Source organism: Anolis carolinensis, chromosome 2, assembly GCF_035594765.1.
Source record: "Anolis carolinensis isolate JA03-04 chromosome 2, rAnoCar3.1.pri, whole genome shotgun sequence".
Lineage (NCBI taxonomy): Eukaryota > Metazoa > Chordata > Lepidosauria > Squamata > Dactyloidae > Anolis > Anolis carolinensis.
Genome location: NC_085842.1, coordinates 173,357,457 through 173,374,297, shown reverse-complemented (window position 1 = coordinate 173,374,297; position 16,841 = coordinate 173,357,457). Strand labels below are relative to the sequence as shown.

The 16,841-nt window shown below is 41.0% G+C and overlaps 1 protein-coding gene across 4 annotated transcripts in view; it reads left to right on the top strand.

The window, feature by feature from the left end:
- The window catches only part of lrp1 (LDL receptor related protein 1), a 384,066-nt gene that overhangs the window by 257,472 nt on the left and 109,753 nt on the right, over positions 1 to 16,841 (top strand). For all 4 annotated transcript variants that reach the window (XM_062971112.1, XM_062971111.1, XM_062971114.1 and 1 more), the window contains 9 exons: positions 2,879 to 3,115; positions 3,616 to 3,796; positions 8,403 to 8,625; positions 9,590 to 9,779; positions 11,020 to 11,145; positions 11,515 to 11,655; positions 13,525 to 13,650; positions 14,096 to 14,212; positions 15,255 to 15,335. In XM_062971112.1, coding sequence (XP_062827182.1) covers positions 2,879 to 3,115; positions 3,616 to 3,796; positions 8,403 to 8,625; positions 9,590 to 9,779; positions 11,020 to 11,145; positions 11,515 to 11,655; positions 13,525 to 13,650; positions 14,096 to 14,212; positions 15,255 to 15,335 — 1,422 coding nt within the window. The remainder of the gene's footprint in view (positions 1 to 2,878; positions 3,116 to 3,615; positions 3,797 to 8,402; positions 8,626 to 9,589; positions 9,780 to 11,019; positions 11,146 to 11,514; positions 11,656 to 13,524; positions 13,651 to 14,095; positions 14,213 to 15,254; positions 15,336 to 16,841) is intronic.

The following is a 16,841-nucleotide window of genomic DNA, read 5'->3' as shown; positions in this document are numbered from 1 at the left end:
CTGTCTGGAAAGAAATTCTGTTCCCCATCCAAATTGGCAGGAAGGAAAAAGATCTCAAAGGAGAATCCCAGGTTTTCTTTCTTTTCTCAACAGTCACAATGGAAGGATTGTCCTCTCTGGCTTTGCTTACGTCTGTGAGCCAACATGACTTCAGGAACCAATGGCTCAAAAGTTAATGATTCCTCTTTAGAGGAAGCATGTGCTTTCGATTCTTTGTATTTAAAGAATCCAATGGGAGCAGGTGTTATGTATCAGTTTGCTATAAAGTAAACACCCAATACATTTTGGGCAGTGGTTCTCAACTTGGAGTCCCCAGATGTTTTTGGCCTACAATTCCCAGAAAGCCCAGCCAGTTTACCAGCTGTTGGGATTTCTGGGAATTGAAAGCTAAAAACATCTGGGGACACCAGGTTGAGAACCACTGATTTTGGGGGTCTGAGCTGGAGGAAGCTGGAACAGCTATTGCTAGGGAGGAGTGAAACCAAACCTCTGATAGATTTCTCGGAATACCGGAATGCCTGATGATGCTATGTGGCAGATACACTGCATGAGCCAAATTCTTTGTGGATGTAAAATTCTTGGCCAAAGCCAGACTTGTGGTTAATTTTAGGTCAGAAAAATTATTGCACAAGACAACAGATTTGCCAGTGTATCCCATTAGCTACCAAATAACTGCCTGATTTCTTTATGTCTTTATTTCTCATGTTAGTCTTTAGGAGAAATGCCAGCACCTGCAGAAGTTGCTGATGCCCTGATTTCTTTCATTTAGTGTGATAGATACTGATCAGGCCCAAGGGACTTGAGAGCCGAGTCATTAACTGGATTTCCTGGGGCACTGGCATATATTCACACTGCCTCCTTTTCTAAAGTAGAACTGTTATAAAGTCAGTAGTAGTTTAGCAAGAGGGTGGCATAACACCCTCCCCAGAGATATACGGCAAGCCCCAACCCTTTTGAGTTTTAGAAAAGCCTTAAAAACATGGCTATGTGCTCAGGCTTTTAACAAATAAATGACAAAGACGACCCAGACTGATGTATGGATAAAGCACAAGGATATTGGATGAACGGATTTTAACCATATGTTTTATATTTTATACTGTATTTAACTGTTTGTAATAGATTTTATATTCTGTTTGTTTTTAATGATGTGTCGGCATCGAATTGTTGCCAATTGTACGCTGCCCTGAGTCCCTTCGGGTGAGAAGGGCGAGCTAGAAATATTGGAAATAAATAAATAAATAATGAGGCAGTTGTTGTAAACAGAACACAAACAAATTGAGCCTAGAAGTAAGGGGCGAATATGTAGCAGCCAGAGTGAATTAATATTCAGTAAGAAACAGAGTTCTAGACAGGAACTTGCTGTCACAGAAGAATGATCAAAACAATGAAGGTACAGGAGTAGGATTTTCTATCTTTTGTGATTTCTACTCCCCGAAGACAATGGTTTTTTAAAATGTCAATCTAGTTGCTTAAGGTGATTAACGATGATTGCTGGTAACTTTTGATACTAGTGGGGTGGAGTACAGGATGGCCACCGATAAGTGGAACTGGCACCTGTGGTCAGCAGAGCTCACTCATTTTGTTGTTGTCTACATATGCCACCATTGTAATTAACTCTTAATGGTCGAACTACCAGAGTAATTGCAGACCAGAGCACAAATTAAAGGGTCTACTCAGCATATGTGTGCATGAGCTTGCATGCATATAGATGGATCCTTTTACACCTCCCCTCTGCCACCATCAAATCAGAGAGCCTATCCATTTCCATCAGTGAAGCCATGGGTGGGAATATATAATTCTCCAGATGTTGTTCCACTACAATTCTCTTTAGCATGGTTAGTGGTGAGGGTTGGCAGAAACTGTATAATCTAGCAAAAATGTTTTCCACCTCTGGACAAAATTGCAGCACAGAAGTGGGCAGCTTTCATTTATTGGGTGAGACAGTGCCCCTCACGGGATCTTGGAAGATTGACCTTCCTGCTATATTTGCATTTTTATGTCCCCTCCTAAACACACTAATCAACAGGTTGTTGTTGAATGCATTTTGGAAGGCAGAGTTATGTAATAATAATATAATAATAACTTTATTTTTGTACCCTGCCTCCATCTCTCTGAAGGGACTTGAGGTGGCTTACATATGGTACAAAGTGCCTAAAACAACACATAAAATAAACACACAGTACAATACAAAATAAAACCAATAGTATTTAAACAACAATTTGAACTCAGAACAGTGTCTGATGACCTATAGTGTCAGCTGTTGTAAAAAAATAAAATAAAGCCTACTGGTCATAGTTCTCTACTCCATGTTATAGAAATCACATTGCTTTCTAGTTTTTGTGTGTGAATATAGATGAAAACTAGTTTTCCAAATGAAGGCTCATTTTAAAGGGTTAAGGCAAAATTATGGAGAGTAACACTTAACAGTGGCAACTGGGTTAAAAATGGCTATGTATTGCCTCTTCAGTTAGGAATAATATGCCATTGCTGAGAAGAATCAGAGAGAGAAGGGGAGCTGTTGCCTTCTAATCTTACAGCCTCACCATACGGGCAAATTTGCCAGTCGTACACTGGTTCCTCTCCCCTTTTGTCATGGAGCCCATTACATGATGTACATCTACTCTTGGAGGGACTCTGGCAAAAGGGGGAAGGAAGCAGTGTACACTGCTTTGGTAGCAACATGGGAGGCTTCCTGTGTTGAATTTGCAACAATGGGGGAAGCTGGACCATTGCTTTAATGTGAAAGGCCTTTTCCTAAATTCTTATTGATTTTAGTTTGATCCTTGTAAGGAAAAAGGAAGGCTATGCTTCGGATGAGCTTGAAAGAAAATCAAAGCTGTCTTGCCTCTTTTATTCCTGTGTCTCCCTTGTCTTGCAGAACCAGAGCATGAACTCTTCCTTGTTTATGGCAAAGGTCGGCCGGGCATCATCCGCGGGATGGATATGGGGGCCAAAGTGCCTGATGAACATATGATCCCTATTGAAAACCTGATGAATCCCAGAGCCCTAGACTTCCATGCAGAGACTGGCTTCATTTACTTTGCTGACACCACCAGCTACCTTATTGGGAGACAGAAGATTGATGGGACTGACAGGGAAACAATCCTGAAGGATGGTATGTGCCCTGCCCTTTGCCTCATCAAAGTCAGCATCAGTGGGTTAAGTGCTGGTACGGTTTTCAGTAGAGTGGGGAATGGGATTTAGAAAATACAGAACTCAAGTCACCACTTGGTAGACATGAATGTAAACAGAATTGGGCTACGGAGAGTCTTTATTCAGAAAGTAGACCAGCAAGTAGTTTCCCAAATGAAATATATTTTGATATTTTTATGTTTGTTAGGTTTATATATATATAAATTGCCTGTGGGTATAAGCCTAAATGCTGTGCTCTGCTGTTGACTCTGTCCTTGCCTCCTTTGAAGCAGGTCGCGTCATCGGCACATGTATGTCCATCAAGCCCTGTGCCCTGTCTGTTTCACTAGACATCAGGCAGTGGAGCGCATGGCACCATTCATATGGTCATGTCACTTTCACTTCAGCCTTTGGTGTCTGATGTGTCCCCATCTGCCTGGCGTGTTTTGTGCCGAGCACATTTATTGATTTAACTCCTTCCAGGCATTCACAATGTGGAAGGCATCGCTGTGGACTGGATGGGAAACAACCTTTACTGGACTGACGATGGACCCAAGAAGACCATCAGTGTTGCCCGGCTAGAGAAGGCTGCCCAGACCCGGAAGACTTTGATTGAAGGGAAGATGACTCACCCTCGAGCCATTGTGGTGGATCCCTTGAACGGGTGGGTGAGGCTGCTGTTTTCTAGGCAGAACCAGAGAGTCCTATTTTTGCTGCTGTTGAGACATAAACCAAAAAGAGAACCTGCAGAGTGCCAATTATCTGAGTGATATTTGTTTGAAGTTGTCTGCTGGGATTTCTCTCTTGTAGAATCTCCTGTAGGATATGTATTTCTGGTTTTTCTCCTTGCATGGTTCCTGCCTGCAATCATTTCCCGTATCCTCAGCTTCTAATTCTGGGAGTGTAAAACTCCGTGACATACTGGAAATGGATGCTTTCATTTTTAAACAGTGGATTTGTAGCCTTTTCATTTGCAGTGATTGGTTTTGTCTGAGCCATGCCTACTGAGCTATGGTGAGTCAGAGATTTCCAGAGCACAAGTAGCAGACATTCATTCATTCATTCATGTATGCATCCATGCACTTGCTTATTAAACCCGGATCCTTAATCCTCAATACTATCATATTCTCAAGACACCACACGTTATTTTTATAATACTATAGAATTGTTTTGTTAATTGAATTATTTTAGAATTGTTTTTAAATAATTAAATGTAATAGAAATTAGGAGACAGACTGGAGTACAACAAGATAAGCAGCTATCTCGGTGACTTATTCAAGGTCTGAGAAAATCAATTTATTTGTTGGCAAAATGACTTTAGAATAGGCAGGAAGGAAATATTCCAGGGGAAAGCATTTGTAGTTGAGAAACCTCCTTCTCCCACTATCCCTCCCCTCAAGAGAGGTCAGCCTGAGAAGATAGTCCAATAATAGCCCCATTCTTTTTCCGATTGATACAGATGCGGTTAGTCCAAGATATAAGATGCAACCCCCAGACCAGTTCAGCTCAAAATGGACTGGACTTCTGCTTGCTGTATGAGCTTAAGTGATATAGAATATGCAGGCCTACAGAACTGATGGTCACAAAAAGCCTTTAAAATATGTACTGATGTTATAGGAATTTGGACTTCTAAATCCAGAAATGACTTCAGATTTGCTCCATTGTATACTGTATTTTTCACAGTTTGCTTTGACATTTTTATTTTCTTACATATTACTAAGTTTTTTATGAAGTAAATAAACAGTAAGAAAAGAGTTAAAGTCTTCTAGTAGACTTTCACACTCTGGACATTCCACAGGTATATAAACCCCACTTGCCTAGTTTCCAGCAGACCCCTCAACCTCTGAGGATGCCTGCCATAGATGTGGGCGAAACGTCAGTAGAAAATGCTTCTGGAACATGGCCATACATCCTGGAAAACTCACATCAACCCATCTTTAGTAGACTTTCAGAACACTTGCATTTACTGATATAAAACTCAAAAGTACTAAAAGAAACCACACTGGAATATCCACACCTAAACTTCATTAAAACTGAGTAACAACCAAATTGATAAAAAATACCCAATTGGTGAGAGAACTATGTTGTGGTATAGCATTTTTATTGTACTTTTCGAATTCAGCACCCCAAAAATACATTAGAACCAGCTACAATATTGAAAAAGGTATTTTCATCGCGAGGCCTATGATATATTTCTTTGCTTGTTTGTTTTTTAAATCTTTTTTGAAATTGTGTCTGTCACTCGTTTGTACAGTTTCACTGATCCTCTTGCATGTGATGTGAACCAGAGAATTTCCACTCAGCAGGAAGGAAACGTCTGCCTCCTGCATTAGCTCCCTAAAGATTTTAGCCCAAGAGCCCCCCCCCCCCCCCCGATCTTTCCACTCTGGTGTCTCTGGGGCTTCAATCCCAGTGGGTTGGAAAGACATGTCCTGCTTTTCAGAGTTGCTCCGACAGGCCCAGCAGGACATTGAATTGCGATGTGCACTCACTCACTCGTGATTTCTCCCAGTCTACAGAAGCATGGGGGGTAAACGGTATTCCCATAGAACAAGCTGTTTCTTCCTTGTCTTCATTGCCTATTTTTGTGTTGGGATAATGCAACATCCCTCCTTCTCCTCTACTTGTCCTCTGCAAGAGCAATATTTGAGAGTCTTCTAATTTCATTTCCAGATATTAGCGTAATCACCTTACCTACTTGCCAGTGTCTATAGTCTTTTCTGCAGTGCATCTCATGGGAGCACAAAACCAAAATATCAAGCATAGATTGCACGAGCTATTCTTTGATAGCTGATGTCACAAAACTAATCAAATACTAGGTCCAAAGAGGTATCTGGAGCTACCCTGTTCCTGGGGTGGTGAAGAAAACAGATCCTTGTCATCTGGGCTGGAGCTCAGAAACATCACTTTTTTGGAAGGTGGTATTCCAGCTCCCCAAATTTCCCAGTTGGGAAGTTGTAGTCTAAAAAGTAACTTTCCACAGCAATTTTCTGTACCCATGGTTAATTGTCTTCTAGTGAGTGTCAGCTGAGTTGAACACCAGACTCTTGGTTCTGACCATTTAGTTGCTCCTTCTACTGTCCTTGTAGGGCAAGACCTGGCTCCCGCCCAGGATCACAACAACAGGAGCATTTTCCTATTGCTTCTCAGACCAGAACTATCAGTGATGCCCATTGGCTTAGATATCATTAGGGTGGTACATCCACACCACTATCCAAAATACTGAACACACAGCCCCTTAGGGTGCATCTATACCAGGCATCCTCAAGCTGTAGCCTTCCAGCTGTTTGGGCCTTCAACTCCCAAAAGCCTTAGCCAGCTTGTTCAGCAGGAATTCTGGGAGTTGGAGGCCCAAAGAGCTGGCGGGCCACAGTTGTAGAATGTAGAATGAATGCAGTTTGGCACCATTATCATGGCTCAATGCTAAGGAATTATGGGAGATGTCATTCAGTGCAGCACCAGCACTCTAGCAGAGAAGACAAAAGATCTTGTAAAACCTGTAATAACTTTACAGTATAGATACACCCTTAGGTAGTATCTTTAAGGTTTAGGCTATAATCTGAAACGGATTTGCCACCATCACCACCTGACATTGGAGCCACCACTGAGTCCTCTGCACCCTGTTCCTTTTAGCAACTCCCCTTTGCCATGATGCCTACTTTAAAAATGGGGAGAAGTAGGAAACTGGTGTCTAAATGCCATTTTAGTTGTGTTTATTATTCCTAGAAAGGTTTGAATACCCCATCCTTGAATATATTCAACTGTAAATGGTAAGATAGTTGAAAAGCAGTATATTTCAAGAAGCATTTGTTATGTCTGCCTGTTTAGACTTCAAACTAATTTTATCAAGGTGGACCCAATTGCAAGTTATTTTTTGGACTGCATCTTTGGCTGGGATTCTTAAAATGGTTGCCTCCAAAAGTAACCTTTTCAGGTTCTACCAGATATCTGTTTTAGACTTTTTTGTGTGTCAACGACTTGAGAAACTGCATGTCGCTTCTGGTGTGAGAGAATTGGATGTTGCTCAGGGGACACCTGGATATTTTGATGTTTTACCATCCTGGTGGGTGACTTCTCTCATGTCCCCACATAGGGAGCTGAAGCTGACAGAGGGAGCTCACTCACTCTCCCTGGATTCGAACCCCTGACCTGTAGATCAGCAGTTCTGACAGCACAAGGGTTTAACCCATTGCGTCACTGGGGCTCCTGTTTTAGACTGTAAATAAATTTGTGCTTTTGTTGTGCATGATGTGACTCAAACATTGGAAATCACTCAGGCCAGTTCACTTTATATCAGCCAGGTGCTGTAGACTATCTTTCAGAGGGAGGAACTGGCAAAACCATATCTGAGTATTCCTTGCCTAAGAAAATCCTGAAAAATTTATTCATATGTTGACAGGCAACATGAGAATACACACACGCCACACACACATAGTTTGCAAACATTTAGAAGGTGTTATATTTATCTAATTTGGATGTAATCAACATATGTATAGCTGTAATTAGATGTTTCAAAACAGGAAAACTTTTTTTCATTAATTTGACTGATTTTGTAGCTAAAATGTTGGTCTGTTTTATGGAAGACAGGATATTATTATTAATAATAATAATAATAATAATAATAATAATAATAATAATAATAATAATAATAATACCCCGCTTTTTCTCTCCATAAGGAGATTCAAAACAGCTTACATTAAAAGAATTCAATACATAGGAAAGATACTCTGTGTATGTGTGAGTTTAAAACATATCACTTGAGTCCCCTCGGGTGAGAAGGGCAGGGTATAAATGTTGTAAATAAATATCTCAAATAAGAAAAGGAGAAAAATCAAAAGAATCAGACCCTAAATGTTATCTTCTTTCCTGGCTCAAAGTCTTTGTTTACATGCCAGTATGTTTCTGTTCACAATGAAATCCTGCATGATGATTTCAAACAACTAGATTGAATGCACTTGTCACTGCTTTGCAACCACTACCTTTTGTACCTTGGAGACAAAGCAAAATGGAATAGCAGTAGCTGAATAGCCAATGAAGTGACTACGTGAACAGGGCACACAATGAAATATTTTTAATGGAAGGACCAATGTGAGAACAAATGACTGATCTTTTCAAAAGTGCTGCACATGGCACAAGGCTAATTGTCATTATAAAATGCTTCCCCATTGTCCAGTTTATTGCTTTAACCACCCACATAAGTAAATTATAACTGAGCAGTTGGGTATAATGAGGAAGAGAATAAATAAAGCTACCTGCTCGCTTGCTCCTAGGTTGATGTATTGGACTGACTGGGAGGAAGACCCGAAGGATAGCAAGAGGGGGAAGATTGAAAGGGCTTGGATGGATGGCTCCCATCGCAATGTCTTTATCACCTCCAAGACTGTCCTTTGGCCCAATGGGCTGAGCCTGGACATTCCAGGGAAGGTGCTGTACTGGGTGGATGCCTTTTATGACAGAATTGAGATGGTTATGCTGAATGGTACAGAACGCAAGGTTAGTATCATCTCTCTCTCTATTTTACCTTTAAATAGACAACCTATGCCTGCCATCTGCACCCCTTTTCTTGCCTCACAGTTTCATGCCAGGCTTACACTCCTGGTTGCTTTATGTCTTGATGGGCTGAGTGTGATGACTCCATTCATGTCTTCTTTCTCTTAATCTTGAACATTGGACCTATATGGAAGTCCCTATATATGGGAGTAATAAACATTTGATTCAAAAATGTAGGAGTTCTATGTTTTCTGATTTTTTTTTCCATGTCAGGAGTGACTGACAAGTTGCTTCTGGTGTGAGAGAAGTGGCCGTCTGCAAGGACGTTGCCCAGGGGACACCCAGATGTTTGATGTTTTACCATCCTTGTGAGAGGCTTCTCTCATGTCTCCGCATAGGGAGCTGGAGCTGACAGAGGGAGCTCATCCGCACTCTCCCCGGTTTGGATTCTAACCGGCAACCTTCTGATAATTTCTATAGATACAGTATAGAAAGCCAGGATTGAGGGGAGGGTGTTGAAAGGTGAAGAAAAAGCAAGTACACAAATGGATTATCTTACTGTTTGGTGGCTTGTGCTTAAACAGTGAGTGTAAGGCAATGAATCTATAGTGTTGGAAGATATTCAGGCTCTGGAGAATCACAGTTTTCTCTAACACTAGTGAATAGGGTGCCTACAAAACTAGTATAGCTCCTATCAGTATTGTGAAATTAACTGTGTCCTTGTGGGGCAGGGCCTCCAATCTTACCCACCAGTTTGAAAACAGAAGAAAATGAATTTTATGCATGCATCACACATATATGCTCAAAATGGATTTTGCATTTATATGTCCCACACCTGAACAGAGCCCTTAAGAAATCAAGGACAAGCAAAGTGATTTGGGTTGTGGATTTACAGCAAATTTGTCTCTATGGATTAATTTCAGTATCTCAAAAAGCACTCTTTCTCTGTCTGTTTCCCCCCATGCAGATTGTTTATGATGGTAATGAACTAAATCATGCCTTTGGCCTGTGCCACTATGGTAATTTTATTTTCTGGACTGAGTACCGGAGCGGCAGTATCTATCGCCTTGACCAGAACTCCAAGGCTGTTACACTTTTGCGCAATGAACGTCCGCCAATCTTTGAGATCCGCATGTATGATGCTCAGCAGCAGCAAGGTGTGTAGCTAAACAAGACACAAGAGATACTCCTTGAGATTGGATCAATATTAAACTTATTACACTATGCAGCAACATTTGAAAAACATTATGTTTCTGGTTTGAAAATGTTATTTTCTGTTTAAATATGCGGTACAGTAGAGTCTCGCTTATCCAGCCTTCGCTTATCCAGTGTTCTGTATTATCCAACGCAGTTTGCCTTTTAGTAGTCAGTTTTTTTTTGTAGGCAATGCTTTCAATACATTGCGATGTTTTGGTGCTAAATTTGTAAATACAGTAATTACTACATAACATTACCGTGTATTGAACCACTTTTTCTATTAATTTGTTGTAAAACATGATGTTTTGGTGATTAATTTGTAAAATCATAACATAATTTGAAGTTTAATAAGCTTTTCCTTAATCCCTCCTTATTATCAAACATTTTCACTTATCCAACGTTCTGCCGGCCCATTTACGTGGGATAAGCAAGACTCTAGTGTACTTATTTTGAAAGTAGTTGTTATACTCAAGAAACTTCTTTTGTGGCTATCACAAACGATGTTGAATTGGTTGAGACTCCATGAGATATTCATTGAAAAGCTGTAGCAAATGTGCTGCAAGATGTCCTGCAGAAATAAAGTTTTTGAAGTTTAATAAACCTTTTCCATGTTTTTATGATTGAACTAATTAGGAAATGACATGTATAACCCAGGAACAAAAATCGTGTTACATAGTATTTTCAGGGTGTATTTTGTAAAGATGCTATTAGGGATCAAGCTTGCAAAGCAGAAAGTTACACATAGATTAATTTATTATCACTTTTCTGGACGAGGCATAGAGTTTTGTGACCTGGGACCATTAGATAGATCTTGTGATGCAGAAGTCACCCTTGAATTTCCAAGAGCAAAAGCAGAATTAAGTTTTATGCATCAGGGTCTTGTTCCAGTTACTTGCAGCCATATATAAAGGGACATTTTCTCTTCGATCACAATCTTGGTGTGCTGATAAATTTCTGATGAGGATGGATGTTGCAAAGCAATTTGAGCAGGCCTTGAATCTAGTCTCGATGGGATATGTGCTCGGAGAGCAGCAACTCAGAGCAGTTCACCGAGAAGGCTTTGATGTTTTCTTTGTAATACAGAGGATAGCCTTCTAGGCTCTTTGTTTCCTCCTCCTCCATATCCTAAGGAGACAAGCATTTCCTCATGTGAAACTGTTTTGGCTCCTCTCATTCAATTTCTTGTTCTATTTTTTTCAGTTGGCTCCAATAATTGTCGAGTAAACAATGGAGGCTGCAGCAGCCTTTGCCTGGCCATCCCTAATGGCAGGCAGTGTGCCTGTGCAGAGGATCAAATTTTGGGCCCAGATTCTGTCACCTGCCAAGGTAACTATTTGTGTTCAAGAGAAAGAGGCAGATGGGGGATTCCACAGTATTGAAGAATTGTACCATTGCCCCATGGTTTGGATCTTGATTGTACAGAGACACACATGCATATGCACACAAGACACATATACACATAAAGAGATCCTGTTCATTTTTGGGGAAAAAATTTGCTTAAGTTCTGATGGCAAAAATGGCATTGTGTTAATTTAGCCCTAAATATGTCACTTTGTGTTCTATGGTCTTGTGGTAATTATTAACTCCACACTAAGGAAATTCTGAGGGAAAAATTCCCTTGTTTTCAAGGATAGTGTCTCATAAAATTCTTCACCTTCAAAATTTGTATCTCCCGCTTTTCCTTTTTTTGGATAGTCAACCCATCATATAGCCCACCACCACAATGCCAGCATGGGGAATTTGCATGCAAAAACAACCGCTGTATACAGGAACGCTGGAAGTGTGATGGCGACAATGACTGCCTGGACAACAGTGATGAAGCACCGGAGCTCTGCCGTGAGTATTTCCTCTGGTAACACTAGGAGACACCCTCAACTAGGGCAAATGGGACATTTGCCCTGAGGTCATCTCTTGCCATATAAAATAAGACTGCTTTGCCTTTGGTGAAGAAACTTAGCATTTTCAAATGTTAGACAAATCTGTAGGAGAAAGTGGGGATTAGAGCTAAATAAGAGACAATTTTTCAAAGCTGAGTTTTCAGTTGTTTACAGAAACAGGTAATCTGAGAACCTGAACAAATTCAGCCTACATTTTAATCTGTTAGAGGGGATAGCATAGCATTTGGAATTTCCTTCAAAATCCATTTAAAAACCTCTTCGTAGGTCTATATGGTGTTGTTTTACCCTATGGACACACACACATGTTAGAGTGGCCTGAAAGGTGACCAGATGTGATGTGGCATTACTTTCATTGATTAAAAAAATGGGCAGTTGTGAGGACCCAGTGTGTGCCTCTAAGTTCTAATGCATCCAAACATGAAATGATGACATTGTGAAAACAAAGCATTTCTTTCCCCCATATATTCTGCTTCTGGGCCCTAGAGCATCCCCGCCCCTAATTTAATACATCAGATTTCAGGGTAAGTGCAAAACATACTCTGTGATACAGCATCCTGGGAATTAGATAATCATTGAAAAAGGAAGTCGCTACCTGATCTGGTTGCTGAGGAATACATGGAACATTCTCATGCCTTTTTCTCCTTTTACCTCATTTTCATTTTTGCAAAAAGCAGGATCCAAAACCACCATAAATCTAAATTATTCCAAAGAAATTATCTGTCACAGAGCATCGGCATTGCATGCCCATTCAGTCTCTGTCTTCTTTTATTTTAGAGATCAGGCATTCACATTTCTGGGCTCAAGGAGTTTCAAATTATGGTGATACATATGTTATTAATCATTGTGAAGTCACCTTTGACGTAGGACACCCTTATGAATGAGAGACATCAAAAAAGTTTCTGCTGATGGTAGTACGTGCTAGTAGGATATCTAATGTCAGACAGGCTTTTACTGAGGACCAAACTAAATGTTTTACTGAGGACCAAACTAAAAGTCGTGCTCCCCCTCTATTCTGCCTTGGTCAGACCACACCTGGAATACTGTGTCTAATTCTGGGCACCACAGTTGAAGGGAGATGTTGACAAGCTGGAATGTGTCCAGAGGAGGGCAACTAAAATGATCAAAGGTCTGGAGAACAAACCCTATGAGGAGAGGCTTAAAGAACTGGGCATGTTTAGCCTGCAGAAGAGAAGGCTAAGAGGAGACATGATAGCCATGTACAAATATGTGAGGGGAAGTCATAGGGAGGAGGGAGCAAGCTTGTTTTCTGCTGCCCTGCAGACTAGGACGCGGAACAATGGCTTCAAACTACAGGAAAGGAGATTCCACCTGAACATCAGGAAGAACTTCCTCACTGTGAGGGCTGTTCGACAGTGGAACTCTCTCCCCCAGACTGTAGTGGAGGCTCCTTCTTTGGAAGCTTTTAAACAGAGGCTGGATGGCCATCTGTCGGGGGTGCTTTGAATGCGATTTCCTGCTTCTTGGCAGGGGGTTGGACTGGATGGCCCATGAGGTCTCTTCCAACTCTACTATTCTATGATTCTATGATTCTAAATGTGCAAACAACTTCTGGTTAGCAACAGTTATGAAGAGGTAACATTAGCAGAGAAACTTTCAGTGACAATGGCAGTGGAACCAAAGCAAACACTTGTTGGTACTGCCCAAAAAGAAGCACCAATATACTAAATGTCTTTTCTTGTGAAAGTGCTATGATGAGACAATTCATAACGATGCAGTGCATATAGGAAAAAGAAATACTTTCTTCTCAAAAGTGGTAAGTTCCTTTCCTTGCCTTGTCATTCTCCAGATCAACACACATGCCCCTCAGACCGTTTCAAGTGTGAGAACAACCGCTGCATCCCCAACCGCTGGCTGTGCGATGGGGATAATGACTGCGGGAATAATGAAGATGAGTCTAACTCCACCTGCTCAGGTGAGGGTGCCCTGTTCTCCGTCTCGCTGTTTCTCTGTTTGCCTACTGCATATTTATCCTGCCAAAGTTTTTAGCCTTCCAAGGGGCTCATTTGCCACCTGAGGGGATTGTTTCATGTTACTTAACAGTAAGGCTGTTCTTGCCTGTTTGGTAGATGATATCTGTTTTACTTCTGATATGAGCTCAGATTATCCAAAACCTTTGCAAGGTGAATCCTGAGCCTGCCATTGCCTCTTTAGCTTGCTGGCTGCACCAGTGATAGGGATGCACCCCATTTCTGAAGTCAATGACACTCCAAAAATCTATGTAATTGCAAGTGCCATTATTCTGTGTCTATGAATGTGTGTGTGTGTGTGTGTATATATAGTTCTGTTAGTTTGGTAATCCAAACAAGTGTCCACATCTCCATTAACTTTGCTTCTGTTGTTGAATGCTGCCTACCTAGCTCGTACCTGCCCTACTAACCAGTTCTCCTGTGCCAGTGGCCGCTGTATACCAATCTCCTGGACCTGTGACTTGGATGATGATTGTGGAGACCGCTCTGATGAGTCAGCCTCATGTGGTAAGTAACAGAAGCCACAGATACTTTGCTACAGCAGTGCAAAATCTTATCTTCCTAGGTGGATGTACCCACAACAACCAGAGCTGTTATACTATCCATTGTTTCATGAGCTGGGATAACAACTGGAGAATAGATGGCCATATGGATCAGAGGAATTGTTAAATTCCTCACGTTAGACATTGTGCAGTAGCAGATGTAACTTTTGCTATTAAGTATGCATTTGGCAGTTGGAGATGTAAAGATTTGTAAATTTCATTCATCATTTTTCTACCTGTTGTGACAAAGTCATTCAAAACTGGAGTTCTCAAGGGACATTGCAAAAAAACCATATAGTCTTTGTGTGTGCAGAGGCTTTTTAAAAAAAATTTGGAGATTTTATATAGAGGAACCAGGTACATTTTTCTAAAAAAAAAGCTACCTTTCAGCTGCAAAGATTCTTGCCACCCCAGTATTCATATTTTTGACACTTCAAGCCCCTGTTATTGTTACTCATAGAAATAATTCCTAATATTATTTCCATCTCTTTTCTAGAGAATGTTGCATTCCATCCTTACATTAGGGATGGAGGAACATGGTACCCAGGTTACATGTAGCACCCCGAGTCTTTATTTATGGCTCTCATGGCCTCTACCCAGTTTTGTTTTAAGAAGCATTTTTCCACCCATAAAAATCAAAATACATCCCAGACTCATCTAAGTGTATGTGAGAACAATGTTGACGTGTGCCCTTTCCCAGAAAAGCAGGCTGGTTTATGAACACAGAAGTATCTTTTCACCTCAAGCCTTGAAATAGTTGCCAGTTTAGTTCCTGATTTTGAAGATGAATGTTGAAAGTGGATGAGTGAATGATGGGGAAGGCTGTATATCTGAGAGAACAGGAGGGAGTAGAATGAATGGCTACTGCCATGTCCAGTCTCATAATATGGCCCCAAAGTGCTGTGAGGAAGAGCCCCGGCAAGCAGGAGCATTTCCTCTAGATTCACTGAGCAATCTATACATGGAAGCCAATTCTTGTTAGCCTTAACCTTGTTTTCTCTTTGCAGCCTATCCGACATGCTTCCCTCTAACTCAGTTTACTTGTCACAATGGCCGCTGCATCAACATCAACTGGAGATGTGACAATGGTAAGTGCTGCGTTTTTTAGTGGCAATTCAGCTCTGCTGGCTGGAGTGGTGAGGTCAGGAGGCAAATTGGGGGGAGGACTAGTTGAGTTGGGGAATGGGGGTGATGCAATTCTTGTGCAAGGGTGGCGGGGGTGGTGCCTTGACCTTCTTTGCCTGTACTTGCCATCTCTGCATGGTATTATTTTTTTTGCTTTCATCTGCTATCTGTTCATCCCATTTGCATATGAGAGTACAGGCAGTCTCCAAGTTATGAACAAGATATAGGTTCGGTAGGTTTGTTCTTAAGTTGAATTTGTATATAAATCAGAACAGGCACAATTTAAGTGAGAGAGAGAGAGAGAGAGAGAGAGAGAGAGAGAGAGAGAGAGAGAGAGAGAAAGAGAGAGAGGGAGAGACAGAGACAGAGACAGAGACAGAGAGCACACTTTAGATAGCTTAAGGAAAGGTTAACATCCCTGTGGTGTTTGTTTTGTTGTCTGTGCCTCTGTTCAGAAGATTTCACCGCACTTTCTGTCCCTGTGAGATTCTGAAAAATGTGACTTGTTGTGGAAACAAGGATTGGTGAAAAAGCTTCAATGGAGACACCATTTTCCCCAGAATAACTTTTTCTGCCATGAATTTCCTTTCCTAGTGGTAGATTTCTCTCTCTTCTGGTCATCTCATCTCATTCTTAACTAGGAGTCATTTGTAAGTCAGGTGTTTGGAACTTGGGGACTGCCTGTACTTGCCTTGTTTCCAGCAGTTCCCTTTTCCAGTGGTTTTATATTATCCATAGTCTCAGGAGCCTTTCCTTGTTTCTTTTGGGGATTAAATGCAGAGGGCTTGTGGAGGCAATACAATCTTGACTTTGTGGTGATTTCTTCTTATTTATTTATTTATTTCCGGTATTTCTACCCCGCCCTTCTCCCCTGGGGGACTCAGGGCGGCTTATAAATTGGCAACACAGTGCCATCACATCAACAATACAATACAAAAGGCATTAAAAACTAAAAACATTTAAAACATCTTGGTCATACCATCATGGTCTTCCAGTCATGCACACATTCTCAAACACATTTTACTCTTTCAGTCTGGTTCTGTGGAATGTGCAACATGTTTCCACCAAGTCTTTTAATTTCAAACCAGTAAAGCTTTGTTCTGAATCAGGCTTTCATTGGGATACCTTATTACTCACATAGCCTACTCACATTGCCTGAATTGACTGCGATGCTCAGAAGACTCTAGAACTTCCAAAAAGTCCTCTTTCCTAAAACTGCCAAAGAAAGTTAAATAAATTCAGACCATTTATTTCAGGTAGCTTAGCCATTTCTTTTAGAGCAGTGGTTCTCAACCTGGGTTTCCCAGATGTTTTTGGCCTTCAACTCCCAGAAATCCTAACAGCTGGTAAACTGGCTGGGATTTCTGGGAGTTGTAGGCCAAAAACATATGGGGACCCCAGGTTGAGAACCACTGTTTTAGAAGATCCTTAGTGAATTGATTTTGCTTCAAACACATAATCTAAGGGCT